Consider the following 25,463-nt stretch of genomic DNA (forward strand, 5'->3'; position numbering starts at 1 on the left):
GACAGTGCTCCCACTGCATTCTTCCCTCCTGAGAGCACCACTACCTCCTGGGCTCAACCGACAAGCTCCATCTTAACCTCCAGAGCCAGAGACCCAGGGCTTTGGGGTTGAGCTTGCAGCTGGCAGAGTGAAGTGACTGCCCTGGCCTGAGCCAGTGACAGCTGAGCCCTTCTTTGTTGGCCACCTTTCTCTACTCACTCACAAGCCTCTTCCCTTGTTTTTTCTTTGAAAGGCCCTTACATATTCTCTTCTTACCCTGTGCTTCCTCATGTAATCTTTAGTTTTATCCACCTCGTCCTTTGAGCCATCATCCTGGCAGGCAGGTGCCTTACGTTCTAAGATGTGGATGTGGGTGGATGTCAGTCTCCGTACACACGCAGACATGCCTGGAAACATATACATAAACGTGGGCTGATCCAGGGTGAGAAAGAGAACGCCCTAGTGTTCAACAGCTCAGGAGCCCGGAGTCCTACCGAGAAGGGCAGGGCTGGTGGGGGGGGCGGAGCCGGAGCCAGTGCCTGTTGGACAGCGCCACTCCCTCACTGCCCGGCCCCTCGCCACAGAGCAGGGGCAGGAGGGCTCTGCCGGCTGGCAATGCCTGGCCTCCCTCCAGGGGCGTGAGGAAGCCAGGTGTGACCTGGCCAGGGCAGTGGGCAGCCCCACTCCGAGAGGGCACCACGGGCCTGCCATCCTGAACCTTGAGTCTCAGGAGGCTGGTTAGACTTGCTTTGGGAAAGATGACTCTTGGGGTCAGGCTGGAGCTGATGGGAGCTGCACCTGCCCCAGCCCCCTTGGGGGACAGGCTGTGGTGCTTGTGGTACAGGCCCGAAGGAACTGCAGAAGGCCCATGGCACGGACCCCCGAGGACGGGGTGTCAGCATGGGGCTCCGGGGCATGTTGTGTTTGCTTAAAACATCTGTGCTCTGAAAACAGCGCGAGCCTCAGCACCCAGGAACGACCGCTGCGTGCGTTAGTGTACAGGCCCAGCCTGCCGCCTCGCTGCCCCACCTGCACACGTGTGTTCGCTCTTGTAACTGACCTGGGAACATGACAACGCACACCATTTTGCATCCAGCTTTTCCCACTTGGTATTTTTTGTTAATGTGTCATGTTTGAATAGTGATTGAAAAATCTTATTTTTAATGATTGTAGAGTTTAATATTGGTTAATAATTTTTATCATAATTTATCTGACCATTTCACTGCTATAAAATATTTAGGTGGCTTCTGGTTTTTCACCATTTAAATAATGCTGTGATTAATATCCTCATAAATCTTTGATTTTGGACTCTGAATCTCCCTCGCCCCAACCCTGCCCAGATTCCTAGAAGTGGTGTTTTGGGGTCAAAGAGTTTGTTCATTTTAAAGGTAGTGCAGTGTCTCTTCTCCTCTGTCTTGATCTGATGAGTAGATGCTCAGAGTTCCAGTACAGAACTTCCTTAGTTGTGTTCTGCAGATTCTGAACAAACCAATTTCTGGTAAGCTGTGTGTTCCCAAGAATGTTTGAGTAAGATTGCTCCCCCCACCCCCCTTAATCCTAAAGTGATGTCATTACTGCAGGCCATTTGTGACATATTTTTCCAAAAGCCAGTTTCCTTATTTTCATTGAGAAAACCTGGTTATGCTTGCATGTTACCTTCCCCCCCCCCCCTGCTGCTATGGCTTTCAAGTGCTTGGTGACACTTCCAGAATCTTGTACTTTGTGTCCACAATGGTACTGAATTTGCATCTGCACAGTCAGCAGAGATAAAGTGTTGAACTGACCTTGCCACATACTTAGTGGATAATTTGTAATGAAGTTTGTAGACTCAGAAAGTACACTGGGCCATTTGGAATCAGCAAAAGAGCAAAGGCTCTACTTGAAACCATGTAGACAATTGGATTTTAGGGAAGTGTGCTTGCCCTCATGTTCTTCAGATCACAGGACTTAGGTCTTAGCAGTTCATTAGAGCATGCTGGCCAGGTTTTTTCATTGTAGAATGTGACTGTCCTGGCTGACAAGGATTTAAGGATTTCTCCTCCCCTCTCCTTGCCCACCAGTGTTTCAGGTTGCCTAGTTGTCTTTTAAGTCCAGACCACCCAAATTTGGCTTCATCCTTAATTTCTGCACTTTAGATTGGGGTCTGTCAATTCTGAGGTGAAACACGCATGAGAGACTTTTCTGGGTGCCATGCTCAGTGCCACTGGACATTGTCAGAGGTTGTGGCCAGATTGTGCAGAATTAGATCTCCTCCCTTCCCTCTGATCACCTCCTTCTGGTTGGGCCATAGACCAGAGCAGAGGCTGAGCAGCTGTGAGATCATGGTGAAGGTACTGTTCTTGGAGATGGCACCATATGCGTTTCCCCATGTTGTTTCCTTTCATACCCAAACCTAGCATGAACTGATGGTGACTCAAGTGGGTGTGGCCCTTGCCTCCTAGGCAGACTACATGGCAAGTGCCTTAACTCAGGGCAGGATTCACTCCCAGAGCCTCTGAGGGGTGCAGGCTGCTGGCCCAAGACTGCAGGGTTGTGAACTAGGTTGCCTGTGGAGATCTGGCCTGGGGAGGAAGCTGTTCAGCAGAGGGCAGTATTATCTGAGCTCAGACAGCATGGTGGGCAAGCCTCCAAGGATACCTGAATTTCCCCCAGACCCATTTCTTCACTATGAAGAAATACCAAACTATGTACAGAGAACTTTTTACAAAAGGCAAACTTTTTTAGCTGTGTAATAACACCCTAGTCTAACCCATCTGGCTGAATACTATGAATAGGGGTTCATTTTGCTGATGAAAAGCCTCTATCGTGATGTTTGATTGGACATCGACAAAATCAAATTTTTGCAATATTTAGAGCTGCTGTAGCTGTTCCTTAACAACACAAAATAGGATGAATCAGTAGTATGTTAGCTGTCTTTCAGGTTGGTGGCAGTCAGTTATAACGTGTAATATTCTCTACCTGGTCTGTAGCTGTAACTGTGATGTACAGGCAAAGCAAAAATTAAAAAAAGAACTTATGAAAACAAATAATGCAATGATATTAGGATATACACTTTTGTATTTTTATTCTTATATAAGGTTATTTGCTGGCTATTGTTGGCCTCTAGTTCAGTCTGTGTTATTTAAAATCTAATATATGAATTATTTGGATTGAATTCATGTTCGGGGCCACGTTGTTGTATGTATGGATGTACAGCCTTGAATGTGAATAATTATTGTAAACTATATTTTACAACTTTTTTTTCTGGCTTTATTATATAAATTTTCTATTTGGTCGATGATTTAATCATATCATAATTTAATGAATCTGTTTATTCCTTTTTTTTTTTTCCAAATATTTGTGCTTTAGATGTAGTTACCGGATGATGAATTTTCCACGTATGCTCGGTAGTCTTGTAATAAAAAAGCATGTAGAGTGTAGACGCTCGCTGACGTAGCTCTTCCTTTGGCCGGGGCGGTCGGGCGTGGTCGGGCGACCAGGACTCGAGCCCGGGAACTGGGTGTCCAGGCATGGCACGCGCCCGGCGGAGGCTGGCGAACCCCTCTCGAGCCCGACACCCGGCTCCACCGCGGCTCGCCTACGTCGGCGTCACCGGACCACGCCGCGCAGGGCTCCGGCCGGAAGAGGGTACTGCCGGCCGCTTTTCCGGACCGGAACTTCCGCCTCTCGCGTGACGCCGGGGTGGGCGCTTTACGAAGGCGGACCCGTGGGCGGGACAGAGCTCGGAGGACCGTATTAAAGACCGGACGCTTCCGGTGGCGAGGAGCTCTGGCGGGGCTTGCTGGGATCATGGCGGAGAATCACTGCGAGCTGCTGCCACCGGCCCCGGGCGGCCTCGGGGCGGGGCTGGGAGGCGGCCTGTGCCGGCGCTGCAGCGCGGGGCTCGGCGCCTTGGCCCAGCGTCCCGGCAGCGTGTCCAAGTGGGTCCGGCTCAACGTCGGCGGCACCTATTTCCTCACCACTCGGCAGACGCTGTGCCGGGATCCGAAATCCTTCCTGTACCGTTTGTGCCAGGCCGACCCCGACCTGGACTCGGACAAGGTGAGGGCCGCGCGGTCCAGTCAGGAGGGTTTGGGTCGTCTTGGTCAGCGGCCCGCCGCACGCCCCCTGCCCCACGCTGAGGAGATTCGCCTCGGCTCCGAGCCCCGCGTTCTCCGTCACCAGCTTGACCCAGGTTCGCGACTCCTTTTCTCGGGCTGGGGAAGGAGAGGATGGCGCCCTGGCGCCCACCACCCTCAAGGATCCCCGGCCCGTCCGTCTCGAGGTGTCTCTCTGTCTCGTCCTCTGGTCTGTGGAGGAGGTTTTCCAGACCCCAGAGTACTGTGGATCTACTTTCTTTCCTCCCTAGATTCTTTGGCCCCTGGTGCGGACACCTCTTCTCCGTCCCGTGTACTTACTGGCCCTGAAATCTGAGAGCCCCGTGTTCTCGTCTTCTCACGTTCCAGACGCTTGTCTGTACGTTGCTGTGGGGGTTTACACCGGTGGCCTCTCTTTCCCAGTGACTTGCATTTAGAGAGTTGGCGCTCCATGGTTTTCAGCCGCAACACGTACCCACTGAGGACTCTGAGAAAGTGCCGTCCATAGAGTGCTTTTTCAAAAGGAAGGTTGCTCACATTAAGGGATGGCTTAGGCGTGTTAAGGAAGGGCTAGGTAGGAAATTTTGTTCAGTCTTCTTTCTAATTAACCTAGTTTTCTTAGTGCTTGCTCCAAAGGATAGGAATCTCTCGGTTGGTTTGCCGATTGTCTTTTATCAGATTAAATGCTCTTACGGTTGTGCAGAAACTATTCTGATGACTACACTTATAAGATTTGTGTGCCTGAAGAAGACTGCCTCGAGCTGAACAGCGCTGGCACTCAGAAAAGGCCCTTGGAAGAACAGTTTTTACCTATATTTTCCCTCGTTCACAAGTCTTATTCTAACTTTCCTGTGTCTTTCACTTGAGCCTACATAATTGCACTTGGCTTGGAGCCTTGCCAGCCCAGCATTTGCCAGGCATAGGCTTCTCAGATTCAGATCTGCTTCAGGATGCAAAGCTTGACCAAGACCATCCTCTGTGTGGCATGACCTTATGGTCAGGAAAGGAGAGCTCAAGTTACCACAAAACCACCAGTCATGGGTAGAAATCAGAGTTTGGGCTGCCAGCTCCTGGGTTCCCACCGCCCCACACACACCCTCCCCCGCAGCTGCCCAGCTGTTTCCATTGCGCATTTGACCAAGCTCTCTGCTCTCAGAGAATTGACCTCCCAGAAAATGACAGTCATCTCCAGGATAGAAATAGGCTTTTGTTAGCTGTGATTTTCCTTTTATAGTGTGGGTGTATGTTTTACTGTTTAAGCAGTGAGCGTTAGTGGTCATTCACTTGCATTTCTACTTGAGCCTTTCTCTTTTGTATACTGAGTCCATTTTTATATTGCTCTTGTCCATTGGGTTGTTTTGAGGCAGTGCTGTCTATTCAGCACTGAGGCAGTTGATTCAGGGCTGATTAACTATAGTTTGCCTGTTAAGTCAGTTTATCCCTTCATTTTAATATCTCAAGACTACTTAAAAAAATTATACTTTATAGTAGTTTTTTGCAGGGGGTAATTTATCAGAGTATAAATTATATCTGTTACAGCTGCTGTTTTTCATCTGTTTGTAAAGTTGGAATTCAGAACATGAAGGTAATGCAGCAGATATGGTTTCTGTCTCACAAAAGAGTTGATAGTAACTATGAGTTAGTTTTAGCCACAGATGTGAACTTGCCAGAAAGAGTAATGCTAATTCCCTTTAGTCATGATAGTAGAGTGTTCTACTTCAAATGAGAAAATGTATAAGGTACTCATTCTCCTCAGTCTCCCCCTGCCCCCCCGACTTTGGTTCTGATGAAAGAATGTCCCAGAGATTCACTCCTGGGTAACAAAATCTTGAGTAAGGAAGTCTTGAGGTTGAGGGTGGAGGAGGGAAAGGGCGCGTTTGGAAGAGTGGGATGCTAGCAGTTATGTGATGGAAGAGAAAACAGGATGTTGATTCACGTGTAAAAATCTCCAAGCCCTGACCTCATAGTTAAGACTGATGGATGCACACCTCAAAGATATGCACAGGGCTGGATGCACCTAGTGGACGATTTCCTGCTGGGCATATTTCTTGTGTTAATTGAGCACTTGGGCTCTCAGAGTAGTGCTTGGGTCATGTTTGGGTGGGGAGACTTAATGGGGAGGAGTTCCCAGACTTCGAAGGCTGGAATCTCTCGGGAGCCTGATGGGTTTGGAGTTTGCTGGGAGAGTGCCTAGAGCTTGCTATTAAACACAGAATGTCTGGCAGGAGCTCTGTCGGGAAGGCCGGTGGGAAAGGTGGTGTCAGGATATTTCTCTGGAGGAGTGCTTTGTTCAGCAGCAGACAGCCAGGTTGTTAGGGGCGCTGGGAGCCAGGCTGTCACTGGGCCCCACTGCTCACTGGGCCCTCTCGTCTGCTGTTCTGACCCAGGCCCCTGGCAGCCGTGACGTTCTCTCTGCAGTTAGCCCCAGTGTGAGTTCTCACTTCCTCCTGGTGCTTCCCCAGCAGGGCTGGGGCTGCGCCCTTCATTTCGGCCTCTGTTCATCTACTGTCCTGGGCCATTTTTCTCTGCCCTCTTCCATCAGGGACGGGCCAGGTGTAGCACCTCTTCCCAGAAGTGCTGTGTAAATACCCAGCATGTGATTCACTTGGGCTGTCTCTCTATTCCACAGTTCCTGGCCCGGTGGCGTGTTGAAAACAGGTTTGAGTTTGTTCAGAGTTGAGTCCGTCCCTGCTTCTGTGGGGAGATGCTTTAAGAATTAGCGGGAAACAGGAAATACTGCTTGGTGGTTGGAAACCACTCAGATTAAGTAGGATTTGCAGGGGAGGGGGTTCATTCTGTGCCGCTGAGCCAGGTCTGGAGAAAACTGCGTTTCTCATCGGCCTTTGCCCTTCAGCAGGGCCCTTGTCCAAGTTTCGGGGCTGCAGGTGAGGGGGCATCAGGTGGATCTCTGAGGGGTGAGCCATCAAGGTGTTTCTGATAACATGCTGTATCTCACACAGGTCTTGGCCTGTGCTGACCCCCAGGTGTTGGCTAGGGTTTCAGGATTAGAACGATAGTGAAAGGAGTTTCACAGACAGGCCTAAGTGACGGGGGTGTGGGTGGAAGGACTATCTTTTAAGCCGCTTGGCAGGAGAAGTGGGGATTACTTAGAGTGAAACGGCAGATTATGTTCTGTGTGACTAAGTCAGAGGCGAAGGCTGTGAGCATCGTAGCCCCACCGAGAGGGCTGAGGTCTGGTTTGAGGCAGGATTGGGGGTCCCCAGAGGCTGTGCGTTTCATCTCACACTTTGCTTGAGTTCCAAGCACGTCCTCAGCCCTGGCCCCAGGCCTGGCTCAGACCCCTGGCGGGGGTTGTCCCAGTGCAGGGGGGCTCACTCGCTGAGGATGCCGCGGTCATCTCTTCACAAGGCCCCTTGGCCCTGACCAGCCCGTGCGGCAGAGCAGGGGCGTCCTGAGAAAGGGCTTGCTTCTGGGGGAGAGCTGCTGCGGGCCAGTGGACTCGGCCGCCCGGCCGTCCGCGGGAGGCCGGGAGGAAGTGGTCGTCTGCTGCAGAGCAGTTCCTCTTTCTGCCGACAGCTTGGGCGGCCTTCACTCACTCTTGGCCGGCGGGCCAGTGACTGGCCTCGGTTTCCAGCAGCAGTCAGAAAGCTGTGGTCCACCTGCCTGTTTTGCAAACAGAGTTGTACAAACGTAGAGGTGCCGGCTCCCGGGGCTTGGCTGTGGCCACATTCCCCTGGGGTGGCCATGCTCGGCTTCTTTCCGGAGGTGCCTGAGAACCGCAGTCACTGGGCTGACCATCTTTAAACGCACTGACTCTGCCTTGTACCCAGGGCACAGTCTGCGTGGCCAGGGAGCCCGCAGGCCGCCTCGAGCATGGGGCGCTCCCCAGGCCTCCCTTGGGCAGCTCTCCCCAGCCTGCAGAGCACCCAGCACATTGCAGTCTAGAGTTGGTGGGCTGCGGGGGTTGGGGTGCAGGACGTCTTTCCTGGTGGCCAAGTTAGACTCACGCCTGACTTTGACTCCACCCATAACCCAACCTGCCCTGATGTGTGGCAGTTCCTGGACCTCTCTGAGCCAGAGTCCCAGGGGAGTTTGAGGACCAGGGACGCGGGCGTCAGCTCCCCTGCCGCTTGCCCCACGCTGTGTCAGCGCAGGAAATAGAGATGGCACTCCCTGGGCTTTATTTACCTCCGTACATTGTTTTTAGAAAGAATGTCCCAAGAATGCTGTTTTCTTGCTCGGAACTTGTTTTTTGTTCCCGTTTGTCACTTACACATACTCACTCAGGCGTGCACACCTCATGCCGCTGGCAGAGAGTCCTGGCTGCTGAGCCAGCCCCGTGGTGGGGCGTGGACACTGGGCTCTGCAGACCCCCCAGAGGCCTCCCAAGCTGCCAGTTCTCAGGACAGGCCCTGGGGGTCCGTTCCCAGCGAGGCATTGGGGCTGTGCCGTGGGGGAGGGGCACAGTTTCCCTGCTCACGAGGACCTTGATGCCCTCGAGCCTGCAGGGCGCAGCTCCTCCCATGTGCCTCTGGGGCGGGCTCCTGGCCTCAGGGAGGCTGTGTACCCTGCATCTCTTTTCCCTGTCCGGGGTCCATTCCGGGGGGCTCTGGTGTCCTCAGGCTGGGCGTCCATGTTCCTGGCCGGCTTTGCAAGTCAGACTTAGCTGGGGCTGGCTCTGGAGCCCCTCTGCTGCTGAACAGAGCAAGGCGGGCTTCTCAAAGCAGTAAGGGAGAGGCCGGCAGGCCTTGGTGAGCACGGAGTTGGGTGAGGGTGCAGAGGAGCTGTGGGCCTGCCCTTCGGCCCGGCAGAAAGGGAGGGTGAACTCTGCACTCGCTCCGCCAGCAAGGCCGGGCTCAGAGAACAGAGGCTGCCGGGAGCCAGCAGGGCGGCGCCATGGGGGCTTTGGGAGCAGCGGGTGCAGCGTGAGCCTGCGGTCGGCGTCCTGGCTGCAGTGTCCTGCCTGCCCGCTGTAACTGGCATCCAGGGGACCAGAGTCACCGGGCCTGAGGGGCCCCACGTCCAGGCTGGCAGAGCTGCTGGGGAGCTTTGTGCCAGGGGCCCTGGGCCTTGTCTGCGGGTGCTTCTGTCCCAGGCTTCCTGCCTGTTTCCACCTCAGGGTGACCTCCTGGCTGCTCGTGCGCACGCTCGCTGTCTCTCCCCTCCCTCTCCTCTCTCTCTCTCCCCCCACCAAGATAAGTAGCATGGCATCTGTAGGGGATTTCTGTGCAGGTGTTCTGTAACTGGACTGTCCGTAGGCAGGGAAGTACCTGAGAGGTCTGAACAGGTGGCTGCCCCCTTGCCTTTGACAGAGGTGTTCGTGGCTCGTGGGTCTCCCCATGGCATCCTGCTCACAACTGGCCCGCACCCTGGGTGCCCGGCCCCTATCTCTGCACACAGTTGATATGGTGTCAGCTCTGAGCGGGCCCAGGTCCTATGAGCCATCTCTGCTTGTTCAGGGAGCTTGGTGTGATTCCCCACACCCCCACCCTCTGGTGGATTGGGAGCACGTTGGTTCTAAGAGAAGAACCAGGAGCCTCCTGTGGGGGTCCTGTCACACATCCTGTGGTTTGCTTCCGAGTGAGCTTCATTGGAGTCGTGGGTGTCACCCTAGATTCTGTTCCTAAGCCACACTAGGACTGCAAGGCACCCAGGGGTCGGGGCCCCAAGAGCCCAGGGCCTTGCTTCTCTTTTGTTCCCTGACTGTGCCGTGGGGGTGCCCCACCAAGGTGCACAGGGCGGCATGGGGTCAGGGCCACCGGCTCTCCCACACTCGTCAGCACGGCCGCTACCTGCGTGGGCCTCTACTCTCTGGCTTCTGTTTCCACATTTGGAACTGGTGATGTCTCAGGCCTCTTCTAGGTCAGTGATTTGCCAAACGGTAGAAAACAAAAGAGAAAAGAGGGCAGAGGTGAAGGTTTTAAGTGACACAGAATCCCTTAAATGGATAATTTCAGAGTGAGACGTCTTTCTAATTATGTTGATCGCAGATGTTTGTGCACAGATAACTGCACACTTCTGCATTTAGATTTCAGATGGGTAATTTTGACAGCCCACCTTGTGTTTAGCTGGGGACACTCAACCCCCTTAACTTATAGCCTCCAATGGCCGTGCGTTTCTCTTCCAACAACCGTGATCATGTTCTGTTTCCTGGTGTGTTTGCTGTGGTTGGGAAGGTGGCTGAGAGGAGCTGGGTACAGTGAGATGGTAACAGGATTCGTCTCTGTTTACAGTCTCACCTGAGGGCCCAACTTCTCCACCCTTGTCCCTTATGACCCTTTTCCTTTTTATGGCCCTTTGCGTGGGCGGCTTCCTGCTGTGACCCACGGTGCTTGCTGGGCAGGGCCTTCAAGCCTGCCTGGACTGTGCGGGCCCGGCACAGGCAGGCAGGCACGCTGCCTCCTAACCAGCACCAGGGGCTGGAGGGGGCGGAGGTAGCACACAGGATCTCCCATCGGGATTCCCCTCCCTGCCTCCCTACTCTGACTGCAGGTCAGGGGTCCCCTGGGTGCCTGTGGCGTAGGCTTCTCCAGAGGAGGAACGCGGGCAGGGCGCTCCTGGCCATGGCCAGGGCGTTGCCTCTGTGGGCCAAGGCCCAGGTTCACTGTTCACTGGAGCCCAAGGCTCAGCCCAGGGCAGGGAGCGAGCAGACAGTGAGAGACGCGTGGTGGGCATGGCCTCTGTTAAATATTCATGACCAAGTTCAGCAGTTCTCTCTTCTGAGACTTTAGGGTGGATGTATATTTAAAAGCCAGCACTGCGGAAGTAGGTCAAATGCTAACTCAGTGAGAAGAGGGGATAGTCAATAAAAAAAGGGTTTGTTGAGCAAGCAATCTTAATTCTGGCTCTTTTACAAAAAAATAAAACCCTCAAGCCTCGCCACTCTATGAATGTGACACAGGCTTGTTAGGTAAACTGAGGGCAGGAGAGAGATCCTCGAGCCTTCCTGCCTGTTGTTTGCCTGGCCGGGCCAGGCGCACGTCACAAGCTTATCCTCCCGACTGGACAGCACGGAGACCGCCCTCCCTGTCCTGTGGCTCAAGTGAGCCTGAGGCTGCTGAATCTGGGACGTAGGGGTCTGCTCTTTCTCTGTGCTCTGTGTTTTTCTTTATTTCTGCCTTAGGCTGGATGCCCCGGGGCTGCTTACACACAAACAGCCTGAGGGCCCAGGGCCCTGGCGCGCCCCAGGTGCAGCCTAGTGCCCAGGGCACAGCTGCCCTCGCCGGCACAGACACACTGCAGCAGCGCGGGCTCCAGCGCGGGCGTGGTTTCTGCAGAGCTTCTGCCTGTGTGCCTTAAGTGAGCATGTACGGTCTTCTGGGCGGGGGCCCAAGATGAAGCCCAGTGGAATTTGGGGGGCCCATGCGCCTTGTAGAATGAGCACCCGCGCCGCGCCCCCCCCCCCCCCCCCCCCCCCCCCCCCCCGGCTGCTCAGCCCGTCCTGACTCTGGAGTCTCGACCTTGTTTCTTAAGGAAGCCCTTCCGGTTAGAACAGGTGCTCGCAGAGAGACTGGGCCTGAGAGCTGTGTGGGGTCCACCAGGAGGCCGCCGAGAAGCCTCCTCAGGTCCGCCCTGAAGAGGTGGGCCCGTCGCTGCCAGAAGGTGGCCTCTTCCCTGCAGCGTCTCAGGGTGCCCGGCGCCTGCACTTCCAGGGCCAGGTGGGGGTTCCCTCCCTAGAGGGGTTGCAGGGCCGTGCAGCTGGGGCCGGCGAGGCGGCTGCTGAACTGAGTGTCCCGCCCTCAGCTGGCGACACTGAAGGGGAGATGCGTGGAGTGTCAGGGCCCCCCCTGAAGCCCACTCCAACTGGCCCCGTCCCCTGGAGGCCAGCTCAGGCAGTGGGTCCTGGGACCCCAGGGAGCTGGCGCTTGTGCCCTGAGGATGGGTGGGTGCCCAGCTCTGGGCAGCCATGCTCTGGTGCGGAGGCAGTTGAGATAGAAAACGGTAGAAGTAGACGGAAGGCATACATGCTCGTGTCCCCTGGTCCATCCCAGAGTTCGCCTTTCCTCCTCATGGACTTGACAGAAAACCCCTGAGGCCCCCAGGTTTACTCCATGAGATTCTGGGATCTGATGCTCACGAGGGAGAAGGGAGCGCTCGCCCAGCACGTCACCTCACTGTTGAGAGTGGCTCTGTTACCCACAGGCTCACCTCGTCCAGGAGGTTCGGGGGTCCTACTGCACCCCCTCCTAGGACCTCTGCCTCATCCCAGCAGGCGCCTTCTGGACAGGGAGGCCAGGCCGATGCTTCCTGACTTACGAGCCACCTTGTCTCAGCGGAGTCCTGGGGCCCTTGGTCCAGGTGCCGAGGGAAGGGGGCCCCTGTGTGGGGAGGAGCCGCTCAGTCCCCCACCCTGCCGGCAGCCCAGGCCAGGTCGCACTCAGCAGACCAGAGAGCCGTGCAGCCCAGGACACGGTGTCCTGGAAGAGGCGGGGCCGTGGCCTTCCCTGGACGCCAGACGCCGTGGCCCTTGTCCTCCGCACAGACCCTGCCCTGCCTGCGCATCGAGGGCTGCCACAGGCCTCCACGCGGGCGCCCCCACGTGTGGGGACCACAGCCTCCCCACTGCCAGGGCGTGTGTGCCCGCCTCCCTCGGCCACGCCTGCGATGGCCACTGAGCTGACGCTGAGGACCCCCCGTGGGCAGTGAGGGATCAGAAAGACCCTGGCCCTGCGGGGGGAGCAGGGCCCACCAGGTGCAGAGGGGTGCCTTCTGAAGACAGGCTCGGGGAACCGCCTCCTGTCGGGGAGGCGTCCTCAGTGGTCAGTCACAGGGAAGCTCTGTTACCTGAGCCTGGGACCCCACCCCCAGCCCTGTCCAGGGAGGAACCCCGAAATGAGGAGGGCAGCCCAGGTCTCCGAGGCCTTCAGACACCGACCCGGCATCAGCCGCTGTCCCGGGGAGAGTGTGGGGTCACTGGGGGGCGGGCCTGACTGAGTGAAAGGTGCACCCGCCTCAGGAGTCCTGGGAGCTGAGCAGAGAGGCCTTGTGCACGGCCCCCTGCCCCTGAATGGGGGTCACCTTGCCGCCACAGAGCTGAGACTCGGCTTCACCTGCAGTGGTGACGGGTCAGGGTCAGCAGCCGCCTGTGGCTGAGGCAGGCGACACTGCTTATGGGTCCCTTGAAGTACCACGAGCACTGATGCACCGGTTGTGGGTGAGACCTCTCTGGCTGTGGCCTGGCAGCCAGCTGCAGCAACCGCCCTGTTGTCTGGGCTCAGCTGGTCTGTTGCTTTCTGCAGGACGAAACAGGTGCCTACTTAATCGACAGAGACCCCACCTACTTCGGGCCCGTGCTGAACTACCTGAGACACGGGAAGCTGGTCATAAACAAAGACCTGGCCGAGGAAGGTGAGTCAGAGGGGGCGGGGCAGGTGGTGGGGGCCCTCCAGCCCCCGGAGCAGAGCCCCGCTCCTTCCCCAGCTCACTCCCTGTCCTTTGGGGAGGGCAGCTCTGGCCCAGGGTTCACTGCTCTCCGGGGGTCCTGGCTGACACAACCTGGGGGCCATATACCTCCTGGGGTCGGCCACCCTGGGTCTGCTCCCCTCCGGGGCAGCCTGGTCACCCCCTCTGCGTTCTGCCGGCGTTTGTAGATGCTGGCCATGCTCCGGCTCCCAGCTTGGAGCCGGGTGTCCTGAGGGCCCAGGTCTCGGCCCGTTTTGCTTGTTGAGCTGCGCCCACTCCCTCCTTCATTCTGGCCCATCTTGCTCCTGCGACCAACCTGTCTGCATCTTTTTCTGCAGCATCTATTAAGTGCATACACGTGTGTTTTGTATGTTTTATTTGTGCATGGGCCTTGGGTTCACTGTGGGGCAGACACAGCATTTATTTGATCTGGTGGAAATCAGTTATTTTTCTTTATCCTAGGGGTATTGGAGGAAGCGGAATTTTACAATATCACCTCACTAATAAAACTTGTCAAGGACAAAATTAGAGAGCGAGACAGCAAAACATCACAGGTGAGATGGGCGACTGGCACCAGAACCTTCCAAGCCCTACTTGGTGACAAGGCTCGCTGCCTTCTCCCAGCTGACCAGTTCCTCTGGAGCTGTCCTGGGGCCCTGCCTTGCCCTCCAGGCACCTCTCGCAGTGCCTGCCAGCTGGCGCCCTGACCAGCAAGGAGGGGTGGAGGAAGAGCGAGAGGCCTACACGGGCCTGTGTGTGTAGCCATCATCTTAGGGCAGATGTTGCAGGCAGAGCTCCACAAGTTCGAAGGTCCTGTGGTGGCCAAGTCCTTGGCGCATTTGGAAGGCTGGCGGGGAGCACGGGGGAGCTGGCGGTGGGCTGGCGCTGATGGAGACTGGGGTGTAGGCAGAGCGGGCTTGGCTCTGATCGGGAAGGAAGGGCTCAGTGGACAGCTCTTGATGCTGACCCTGTCCCAAGGGTATGGAGTCCGCGTGGGACCTGTTTGCACGTGGCCACAGTCAGCAGTGCCAAAGCCAGTGTGGGCACTGCACTGCCTGTTGGGCTGGTGTTCTTTGAGGCAGCTGTCTGGCGCTGTCCCTGAGGCAGGCTCCTGAGGGCCTCGGCAGCGGTTCTGTCGTGGTGCCAGCTCTGCGGTGGCTGCAGTAAGGCCCCTGCCCGGGGCCGCTGTTCACGCCTTCCCTGAGAGCCCGTGTTCCTGACTAAGCTTCGCTGCCCTCTCACCGCCCTGCCACTGCCTTCCAAGCCGGGCTTCTCCCCGGGGGCCTGCAGGCCCAGGGCTGGCCCTCTCGGCCTCTCTGAAGAGCTTGCTGACCATCGGCTGCTCCAGGTGGCTGGTCAGGGGCCAGGGGAGGGCAGGTGATGGTGGCCACAGGCTCCGCAGTCATCTCCGGCCAGTGTGCGGCCTCGCTCCCCGCTGCCAGCCCCCTCGGAGACAAAGCCTGTGACTGGGCCGGCCTGGCCCTCTGTGCCCGTGGGGACGTGGGAGAGGCCCCCACGGACAGGGCAGCACTCTGCGCCCTCCCTGTGTCCCAGGTGAAGGCTTTGGGGCCCTATGGGGACCGGAGCACTGGGGCTGCGACCCTGTCCCTGGGGCGGCCTCAGGGCAGAGCTCTGGCCGTGTGCCCTGGGCTGGGAGCGGAGCTGGGTGGAGTTTGGGGTGGGCGTGGGCGGATGGGAAGGCCCATGGGCTCCCGTCCAGCCACGTGCTCCGCTGAGCACGGTCTTCCGGGGGCGAGCCCGGGTCAGTCCTGCCCGGCACTGCTGCTGGGTCAGACCTTGGTGCGCCTCCCCAGGGTGCTGGCGGGGCTGCCCCTGTGCGTTCGCATCCAGCCACAGGTGCTCTTGGGGTTTCAGGAACATGACTCATTTTATTTTGGAATTTAGAAGTAGAAATATTTTTGGAGGTGGATGGGGAAGCAGGGCGCGGCAGCTGTTCCAGCATGTTTGTTTTGCTTTGTGGATATCTTTGGGGTTCCTGTGGGCGTCACGACCTGGGCTGAGAGGTGGGGGGCCCCGTGGCTGTCCCCGGCGTGGCCCCCACGGGAACGCTCACCCGTGGCTGCTCTCAGGTGCCGGTGAAGCACGTGTATCGTGTCCTGCAGTGTCAGGAGGAGGAGCTCACACAGATGGTCTCCACCATGTCCGACGGCTGGAAGTTCGAGCAGGTAATGGCCTCTGAGCCCACAGGACGGTGAAGCTTCTGATTACCAAGGCCCTGCCCGGTGCTCAGGGCAGCTGGCTCCGGGGACCAGTAATGAGATGTCGGGCGGCCTGCGGTTCCTGGAAGCTTGGTCCCCGGTGTGTCCCCCACGTCTCTCACCAGCAGCAGCCTGTGCCAGGCCAGGCTGGATCACCCATGGGCGCGGGGCGTGGGGCTGGGGGCGGCAGGAGTTGGTCTCAGGGTCCCACTGCCCAATCTTGGCTCCACAGTTATCTTTCCTCGTCCAGTCACTTCTTTGTGGTACGACTGTTCCCTGGGCTTCTCTGTGTGCGTGTGTGTGTGTGTACGTGTACGCGTGCGTCCTTGAGTATATACATGTGTGTGCTTCTGTGTGCGTGTGTGATTGTGTATGTACTTGTGTGTGTACATATATCTGTGTCGTGTATATACATGTGTGTGCATGTCTGTGTCTACATATTTTTGTACGCGTGTCCTCATGTATATACGTGTATTTGTGTGTGTACATGTGTGTGGTTGTGTGCCGTGTGTACGTGTGTGCATGTATGCATGCATGCATGTGTGTACCTGTGTGTATCTATGTGTGCGTATGTATGTATATCTGTGTACGCGTGTGGACGTGTGTGTATCGGTGAGTGTGTGTGTGTGTCCGTCCTTGTGTATATAGGTGTGTGTGTATCTGTGTGTGTGTCTGTCCTTGTGTATGTAGGTGTGTGTGTATCTGTGTGCGTGTGTACCTGTGTGTATCTATGTGCTCGTGTGTATCTATGTGTGCGTATGCATGTATACCTGTGTGTATGCCTGTGCACATGTGTCGGTATGTGTGTATGTGTGTGTGTGTCCGTCCTTGTGTATATAGGTGTGTGTGTGTATCTATGTGTGTGTGTTCCCCACCCACTGGCCTGTGTCTGCCTCGGCCCCCCAGGCCCTTGGTGCTGCTGTTGGCACCAGGGCCCTTCCTGGGGGTGCTGCCCGGAGGGCTCCTGCCCAGTCCTTCCCGTGACTGAGCAGCACTGCTGACTCTGGCCTGACCCAGCCGCTTGCTTCCTCAGCAGTGCCCCGGCAGGACCACAGGGAGAAGGGCCGAGAGCAGAGTCTCTTCTGCCCGCCCGCCCACCGCCCTATCCAGGGCGCTCTTGACAGTCCTGCAGGCACACTGCCCCCCGTTCCAGGGGCCCGAAGCCTGTTGGGGGCCTCTGCCCGCGGCCAGGGTGTCCTGTGAGTGGGCAGTGCCCCACAAGATCAGTGTCCCTGTCCATGTGTCTCAGGCTGAGACTCTGAGGTTTAACCTCACGACCCCATAACCCCGCTGGCCCTCTGGCTCCTGACAGTGTCCCCTGGAGCAGACTGCCAAGGGGAGAAATTACAGGGCTCCTCCCGGAATCTCTCCTGATTAAGGTGACCCCTTTTAGGGGTGTTTGAAATAATCACACTGTCCTTGGCGCCCCTGTGAGTCGTCATGAAAGGGGCTGGCTCGGCCCTCCTTGGCCAGCAGCCTTGGAGCGAGGAGGCCCCAGCCTGGCTTCCCTGCAGGGTCTCGCCTTCGTGTGTGCTCACGCACGTGTGCTCTGGCCCATGCTCACAGGCAGGACAGAGCACTGTGGCCCCCTCCTGCTCCTGGGCCCAGCTCCAAGGTGTCCCCCAGCACCCTGCCTGCTCGGTGCCGGCTCCAGCACCATGCTCCCCTCCCTTTCACTGCTCGTCCCCTGTGGGCCCAGCCAGGACCCCCAAGAGGAGCTGGGCACGCGGCACAGGAGGCCAGTCCCGCATGGCACGCGTGTGTGCATGCACAAGCACGCGTGCATCTGAGCCTGACCCCAGGTGTTTGGAGACTGTGTTTTCAGCAAGTTTATAAAAAGTCTCTCGACTGAACCCTGTCCCTGGCTTCTCTGGCTGGGTGTCTCTGAAGGCTTCCCTCCCGGTGGGGCTGGTCCTGAGCTGGGGGGTGGCTGTTGACCCACATCCCACTGGTCCTCTGTCCCCCAGCTGGTCAGCATCGGCTCCTCCTACAACTACGGCAGCGAGGACCAGGCCGAGTTCCTGTGTGTCGTCTCCAAGGAGCTGCACAACTCGCCGCATGGCCCCGCCAGCGAGCCCAGTGAGAAGGCCAAGGTGGGTGCGCTGTGCCCTCTGCCCGCGGGGCTGGCTCCCTCCTTCCCGCGTCGCTGCTCACCGTCATCCCTGCGCTGCGGCCTCACGGGCTTCCTAGCCGCCCGCTCTCCCTGTGCGTCTGCTCTGTCGTTCCTCACTCACCCTGGGCGTGTCGGGAACAAAACTCGGGAATGGAGGGTGCAGACGTCCCTGGGCCGTGGGGTGTGGGGTCGCTGGACACCCAGGCCCCCACCCCTGCCCACAGGCCTGCTCCTGAAAGTGCCCTCCTTGGTGGGGCCTGCCCTTCTGAGTGGTGTTTTCTTGGGGATGGGACGTTGAGGCTGGAGGGCAGGGCCTCCATCACCTGTGTGGGGGTAGATGGAGCAGATCTGGTGGGTGTGTGATTCTCTGATTCCACAGAGCGCAGTCTCGGCCTGGCACTGGCCCCTCCCTGCGGGCCAGCGGGCACTTCTCCCCAGAGCAGCTCGAGTGAAACCGGCAGGGAGTGGTTGCTACCTTTGCCCGAAGGCAACAGGTTCTAAGGGCACGTCTTCTGGGCTCATCCCTGGATCAGGACTCCACATGTGTCTGTCTGTGCAGAGTCCAGCGTCGGCGTGGGCAGGACTTCCGAACCTGTGGGCCAAGTGGTGCCTGGACGACCCTGCAGCTGGCTCAGGGGTGCCCAGGGGCTCTGTGGCGGCCAGCCCATGAGGCCAGGCCTGCAGACGGCCCTGGTGGAAGGCTCAGGCGGCTGTCAGAGGTGTTCTGAGGGAGTGTGGGAAAGGTCAGAGTCAGGAGGGTTTTGACTGATGACATTAAACTACGGCTCCCCGGCCTTCCCCACACTCTTGCCCAGAGGACTGGACACCCCATCTGCTCCAGGCCTACAACTGTTGCCGTGAGCCTTTCAGGGTCTTCCTTGGAGGCATGCCCACAGTCCGTGGTGGCCGTTCCCCTCTTTCTCCAGGAGCTGCAGGCACCTCCTCACCAGGGCTCCACCGGGGTCTGGAGGTGAGGGACACTGGTGGCTTGCCTGGGTGGGGCTTCAGGGGCTCGGAGTCGGCCCACCTCCCGAGAGCCCCAGCCTCCAAAGAAGCCTCGTCTCCCTGAGCGTTTGCAGGGCTCCTTTGTAAGTTGTCTGTTTTTAGCAGCTTTTATTTCTGAACTTGAAAAATTCTCGTAGCCGAGCTCCCCAGGCAACCACTTGGTTCATCGTCCTCAGGTGGTTTTCAGCCGCAGGAGGACGCGTCTGTGCCACCGGGTGTGACCCCAGATCCCTTTGCCAGTGAAAGTGCGGCCCTGTTTCTCTCTCCAGAAATACCTGGCCCTGGAGTGTGGTCACCGCAGCAGCTTCTAAATGGGGGTGGTAGCAGAGGGGGCCTCGGAGCTGTGGGGCATAGTTGGGGGCACCTGCGCGCTGTCTGGGGGTAGCAGTGCTGTGTGCTCCGAGGGCCCCATCACGGTGGCCCCTCTGGGCCACGGCCGGGCTGGCCTCCCCCACACTCGCGTCTCCGGGGAAGTGACCCAAGAGAGCGGGGGCGGGGCAACCGGACGAGGGGCCGAGGGGCCCAGGCGCCCGGGTCAGGCACGGCCGCGTCACTCAGAGCTCGCTGCCCGCCGTTACGCGCACAGGAAGCTTGGCGCGGATGTGGGGCAGAGGCTAGGAAGTGGGCCCACCTGGAGTTCACACTCAGGGGTGCCCCTTGGGCCACGGGGCCCTGCCCCCAGGGACGCACCCCCAGTTTCTGTGTCCAGCCAGTCTGCGGGGCTTGGTCAGGTAGGCGTGATTGATCCATGGATCAGTAATTGATCACCTATGTGCCTGATCGCAGCCTCCAGCCCCCCGGCCAACTGACCCCACCCCCATCACATGGTCAGACTCTGGTGTGTCCTGGAGGTCATGGCCTCCCAGGAGCCGAGGGTAACGACCAAGCTCTGGGCCTGGCCCAGTGCTTCACGACGAAGAGGGAAGGAGAACTCTGCAGCTTCAGGGGCCCAGGGACGGCATGGCTCGCTCCGCTGTGGCCAGCATGGCTACTCCGAGGAGTCTGGCCCGTCTGGGTGGGCTCCCCCCGCCCCCGCCCTGCCTGCACTGAAGGGTGGGCGCCCCCCGCCCCGCCCACACTGACGCGCCCTCTCTTCTTCTCCTCCCTGCCGCCCGCCACGTGCCGAGCCAGAGTGACGACGAGGACACGGGTCCCGGTGACAGTGACTCAGATTAAGTGTAAATGTCACGGTGAGCCTGCCACCCTCGAATCTGACCACGCACCTTTGCGTCCTTGACTCCCACCTCCCCCGCCACGTCTGTCCACACCTGTAGTTGACAGAGGCCCTTCCGTGCTCAGTACCAGTGCCGACCTGTCCGGGAGCAGGGCTGTCTGTCCCCCGGAGGATGCCCGCATGGGGGTGGGACCTGGGCCGAGCCCCCGGGCGCTGTGTGTATCGGCCTGGGGGCGCAGCCGGGCCTCGGGCCTGTGCCTCAGTCTCTCCACCCTGTCCCAGCCAGTCCCCGGGCTCAGGGCCGAGGAGTTGCTCTTGTGCCTCAGAGGGGGGCCCTGACGCCCTGCTCGCCACACCTCATGAGGCTTGCTGGTGGACAGGGGTCTGTGCCGACCCTCTAGTTGGCTGTTTCCAGAGACCCCGGGGCGCCCCTTGGCCCCGCTGCTCGTCAGGCCTCTGCTGCTGCCTGGCCAGAACCTGGTCATCAGCGAGTGCCAGGCCTGCCCCCGCACGGCCAGTGGAGGTGGAGCTCTGAGGAGCCAGGCGCAGGCATCTCCCGGGGTCCCCTGAGCCCTGAGGTTTGGTCTGGGGGTGCGGGCCAAGAATGGCTTCTTCGTTGTTAGTGGTGGTTTTTCTGGTGGCTGTATGAGTACATATCCTCAGTGTGCCTCTTGACCCAGAAATCGTGTGGTGTCTGCCGCCTGGCCTTTTGAGCAAAGTCTGCAGGGCCTGGTCTGGGCCGGTGCAGCGCGGGCTCCAGCTGTCGTTTTAAACTTTCCAGCGTCCATGTGGACAAAGAGAAGGGACACGGGGAATGGGTGCAAAGACCGTCAGCTGTGACGGGCCTGACACTCGTTTCACCCAAGAAATCAATGAGGGGTCTCACTTCCCTCTTCTCAGCTGGAGTCAGGCGTGCAGTTTGCGGGTGGGGCCCCTCTCACCTCCCGGCTGGAGGTGAGCCACCCTGGGGGTGCGGGAGCGCAGAGGAGCCAACCTCCCGGAGGAGGGTGGGGCTTCTTTCAGCACCAGCCTGGTTATAGCTGTCGGGTGTGCCGGCAGGAGACCCTAACTCCGGGCGTGGCCCACTGGGAGTGCTGCCCTGGACCTGGAGTGGCCCCGGCCCTTGGAGGCCGTGCTGCTGCGTGCCAGGCTCGGCCTGCTCTGTGCCTGTGGTGGCTGAGGTGAAAGCCCGTCCCGGTAGACGGACCATGCCCACCACAGCTCCCGAGCCGGGTCTCCGCCCTCATGTGCAGACAGTGCTGGGGCTCTGGCTGCAGCGGGCTGCTCCCTCCTGCGCAGTCCCTCACTCTCAGCCTGCCTTGACCTTTCCATGTCTCAGCCCTGTGAGCTCAGACGCCCGCTGCCCTGCTGGCCTCCACGGAGTGGGCAGCTCGCAGCCCTCCAGACTCCAGCTTTTCGTGCTGACTGCCACGGGGCTAGGGCGAGTCCAAGTTGGGGGCTTGCCCTGTCCAGCCTGAGGAGGGGCCGTCTGCCCATGGCCCCCCCAGCCCGGTGGAAGGTGCACCTCCTGGGTGGCCGGTGGTGGGCAGGGTGGGAGGGCGGCCTGGAGGCCCGGAGCTGTCGGACGCCGAGGCAGGCGGGGGCTGTCGGGGTTGGCCGGAGAGCTTGAACTTCTGAGTCACTGGAACACACCCGTGGGGCGTGATAGCTGGATGCCTGGCTCCGGGCGGCTGTGCTGGTGGGGAGCCGCTGGCCTCGAGACAGCAGTCTGTCGGTGCCCACAGGGCCTCACCTGACTGGCCTCCGTGTGAGCTTGCCCTGCCAGGCACGGCCCGAGCGCAGGGGGTCCAGGGCTCAGCACCGCTCTTCAAGGCCTTATCTCTCTCAGCTCTGAAACGCAAGTGGAAGATGCCCCCAGGAGGCCTCTTTCGCTGCCAGTGAGGTCGCAGGGAAGGTCATCTTACCGCTTTGGCCTGGGCTGGGTCAGCCTGGCCGGACAGTGGCCTTCCTGTCCTGGTACCAGGGGTCAGAAGTGTGTCCCAGTCCCGTCTGGTTACAAGGAGGGAGCTGGCCCCCCAGTCTGGGGGTCTGGTTACAGAAGGCAAGACTCAGCCAGGCAGTGTATGGATGAGGGGGTGACAGGCAGGCCTGGGGGCCGGGTGGAAGGGTGTGGATTGCAGTGGGGCATGGAAGGAAAAAGAGGCCGGTTGGGCGGGGGCCCTGGTGGCACACCTGTGTCTTCCAACTGGACCAAGCTGGGCTGGAGAGAAAAATCAAGATTTGGGGGCAGTTAACCCCCAGGTGGGTGCTGGCACCCTTGGGAGTGGGGAGCCTCCCGCCCTTGGGAGGCCGTTGAGGGAGACAGCGCTGGGATCCTCTGGGCCTCAGTGAGGAGCTGTCCCCCGGGGCTGCGCTGGTGAGTCTCAGGCAGTCCTGGAGGCGCCGTGGGGATAGGCCCGTGACTGCCCCGGGCGTGAGCTCACTCTGTGGTCTCCTGCAGCCTCCATGCGTCCATTGCTTCCCGGGTCGCAGCCCACAAAGCTGCCTTTCTGTTCACGGCCTGAGTCCTCACTGTCTGCCTTTGGCATTTTCAGATTTTGCAAGAACGGGGCTCAAGGATGTGAGGAACAGTGTTGAAGCTGAAGAGACGTTTTACCTTTTCCCAAGATGCAATGATCCGCCATGTCGAGGAAGCTTGGCCGTGGAAGAAACGTGCTTTTGACAATTTCTCTAGAGATTTGGGTGTGAATGCTTTTTCTGCCTCTGAGGTGGGTGGTGAGAGACGGGCCCAGCTGTCCGAAGCCGGGCATTGCTGCGTGCAGGCGGCTTCTGCTGCGTGGGCATCTCTGCGGGGACCTCCGCTTGGTTTCCCAAGTGCCGCTCGGGCCCGAGGCAGGGCTCCTGACTGACCCTTACATCACCGAAGATCATTTCAAGGACTGCGTTCTTGGTGCTACATAAACAGTCTGTAACGGAGCCTGGACCTCGCTGGTAGGAGGTGGGCACAGGGCCCCGGGCTCTGGGTGCCCCCGGCCACCCTGGTCCTTGGGGCAGGGGGTCTGCTGTGCCTCGCAGACGTGGCGGCTTGGTGGTCTCTCCCGACCTCCGCGTGTTCACTACTTCCCGGGCCTGACCCGGCCCAGCCAACCCAGGCTTCTCCGTTTGTAGTTTCCAGACAAGAGACTGTGGCGTCCTTTCTTTCCCAGTATGGACAGACTGCCAGTGCTTTCACTTCCTAGAGACACCTGAAAGTGCTGCTGCCTTTTGGGCAGATCTGTTAGGTCATTTAAAGGGAGGTACAAGTTTTGCCTCATCTGACCCGCCCGGGGGCGTGGGGGCAGCTGGCGCCCGTCAGTGCCTTGGTCTCGCCTGGGCTGGAGGGCGGGGCGGGAGGCCTGTCCACGGGCTCCTGGAGCTGAGACTCCAGGCCACGCTGGAGATCGGGTGTTTACAGCGCACACGGACGTCCTTCTGCCGGCTCGCGCTCTCTCGTGTAACTATGCAGTTCTCTGACATTTCTGGGGCGCTGGGGAGGAGCCTGCACAGCCTGCCCCCGCCTGACGCTGGAGCTGCTGGATTGGATTCCTTTGAGGACGGATGTCCGCACGCTTTGAGAGCTGACCTTCCCCAGCGGGTCGGGGGGCCTGGCTGTCAGGAACCTGTGCCCCCATCCCATCCAGGCGCTGACCTGCCTGGCTCCAGATGCTACCGGAGGCTTCTCGCCTGCCCCTCTTCTTCTTTGCCAATATTACCTGATGAACCAAGTTCTCCAGCACTAGGACTTACCTCCTTTTGTAAGGTCTGTTGTGCGTGGTTCAGCGTTTGGCTTCACACCAACCTTTCCATAGGGCACGCTCGGCCCCGAGACCCGCCCTCCCCGCGGAGCCTCGGGGACACCGTGGGGCGCTGCTGATTGCTTCGCGTTGTTTGATTTGTGACCTTGACATAAATAGATAGGCTTGTGGTTTGTTTGTTTTTTTTTTAATTTAAAGATATTAAGACTTAATTCACTAAAATTTATTCTAAGGGGATATTTATACTTTTGTACTTTTTTAGGTATCCGTATTTTATCAGCTTACAGTTTAATGCCTAAGTTTCCCCTGAAAATAGCAAATAAAATTGTGTATTTATGACTGAGCAGAACAGCTGTTAGTGTCTTAAAGCACATGGACGACCCGCTGCCGCGGAAGCACCGCCTTGGGCTCACAGCAGCTCTGCCGGCTGCCTGGGTCCCTGTCCAGGCCAGCCCCCGCCGCCTCACCCAGCTCTTGTGGAATCGTTTAAAAAGTGCCGATGCCTCACTGAGTCAAGTGTGTGCACATCTTTCCTTGGCTGGAAGCACCAGCTTCAAAGACAGTTCCCTTAGCGCCCCCCCACAGCCTCTCCGGCTCCCCCTGGTGGCGGCTCCTCAGGCTTTGGGGAGGTTCCCTGGACAGCAGCCGCCTGCTGGGCTAGGACGTCTGTGACCCTCAGAGGCTGCTCTCTGGCTGCCTGTCGTGTTTCCAGTGCCTGCTCAGCTTGAGTGGGACTGCCTGCCAGAGGGTGGGTGTGGGGCTCCAGGCGTGCCCTGGATAGCGGGGCACATGGGGAGGACTTCAGATTCTCCAAGGAGTTTGCTTTCTGCAAGGACTAAATGTGCCTTCTCCCAGCTCCCTGAGGCCAGCAGCAAAGTTGGACCTGCCTCCAGGCCCCTCTGCCCGGCAGGTGCTTGGAGACGCCCCAGAGCAGCTAGTCTTGCAGCACGTGCCCATCTCCTGTCTGAGCCCAGGGCCAAGAGGAGATGGCGGTCCAGTCTGGGGCCTGCGGCCGGGGGCCCCTGTGCTGGGTCCTCAGGATGGGGTGGGGCAGTTGGGGGCACACCGCCACCCACACTTCACAGCTCTGAGCTCACTGTGAACGGCGTCAATAAAGTCTCTTCCCCTCCCGTCTCCTTGAGTGTCTGGGTGGGGCTGGTGTCTGGGAGCCCAGGACATGGGGGACCTGCCCTGGAGTCGCATGGTGGCCGCCCCGTGGCAGAGGCAGGAGGCTGGTGGGGTGAGGGAGACCCCAGGGCACCTAGAAAGCTGGGACAGCAGGCAGGGGGAGGTGGAGATGGGGTGGCAGGCCCTCCAAGGGGAGCCTAGTGCTCCTCGATCCCCATGTGGCTCTACCCTGGCCTCTCTTGACAGAGCTGGCAGATGGGCCGCCCCACCCTCCTCTGACCCCACCATGGCAGGACCTGGAGCTCTCTACTCCCCTGGGAAGGGTGGCCTCTCCATGGCAGCAGGACCAAGGCCAGTACTTGCTCCCAGCCCCTGGGGCCATCCTCTGGACGCCCGCAGCCCTGCCTTCCCCCCGCCCCCCTTCCCCCCGCCCCCTTCCCCCAAGGCCTCGGAGCCTATCTTTGCTCTGGAGAAGGAGCTCGTAGAAGGCCCATTCCCCGGGGCCACCGGGCAGTGCTCCCTGCCCGCCAGGAGCACGCCTGGGCAGAGCAGAGCGGACAGGAACGCGGTGTTTGTTCCTGTCTCCGTCCCCAGGGTCGGGCTGCAGCAGGTGCCTGCTAAGTGCTTACTGGTTTGTTCCATAAACAGCCA

General features: G+C 58.9%; 1 protein-coding gene across 2 annotated transcripts; it reads left to right on the plus strand.

Annotated features, from left to right (window-relative positions):
* Positions 1 to 3,699: 3,699 nt before the first annotated feature.
* KCTD5 (potassium channel tetramerization domain containing 5) lies at positions 3,700 to 24,818 on the plus strand. 2 transcript variants are annotated; one of them, XM_070460793.1, is made up of 7 exons: positions 3,700 to 4,020; positions 13,256 to 13,364; positions 13,881 to 13,972; positions 15,509 to 15,604; positions 17,605 to 17,730; positions 19,887 to 19,945; positions 22,485 to 24,818. In XM_070460793.1, exons 1-6 carry the CDS (start codon positions 3,769 to 3,771, stop codon positions 19,929 to 19,931), a joined length of 720 nt encoding a protein of 239 aa, XP_070316894.1. In that variant the 5' UTR covers positions 3,700 to 3,768; the 3' UTR covers positions 19,932 to 19,945; positions 22,485 to 24,818. The 2 variants fall into 2 exon arrangements, with proteins under 2 accessions (XP_070316894.1, XP_020753272.1); XM_020897613.2 differs by lacking the exon at positions 19,887 to 19,945 and having other exon boundaries at positions 3,703 to 4,020.
* Positions 24,819 to 25,463: the final 645 nt, after the last annotated feature.

This window comes from Odocoileus virginianus, chromosome 33, assembly GCF_023699985.2.
Source record: "Odocoileus virginianus isolate 20LAN1187 ecotype Illinois chromosome 33, Ovbor_1.2, whole genome shotgun sequence".
Classification (NCBI taxonomy): domain Eukaryota; kingdom Metazoa; phylum Chordata; class Mammalia; order Artiodactyla; family Cervidae; genus Odocoileus; species Odocoileus virginianus.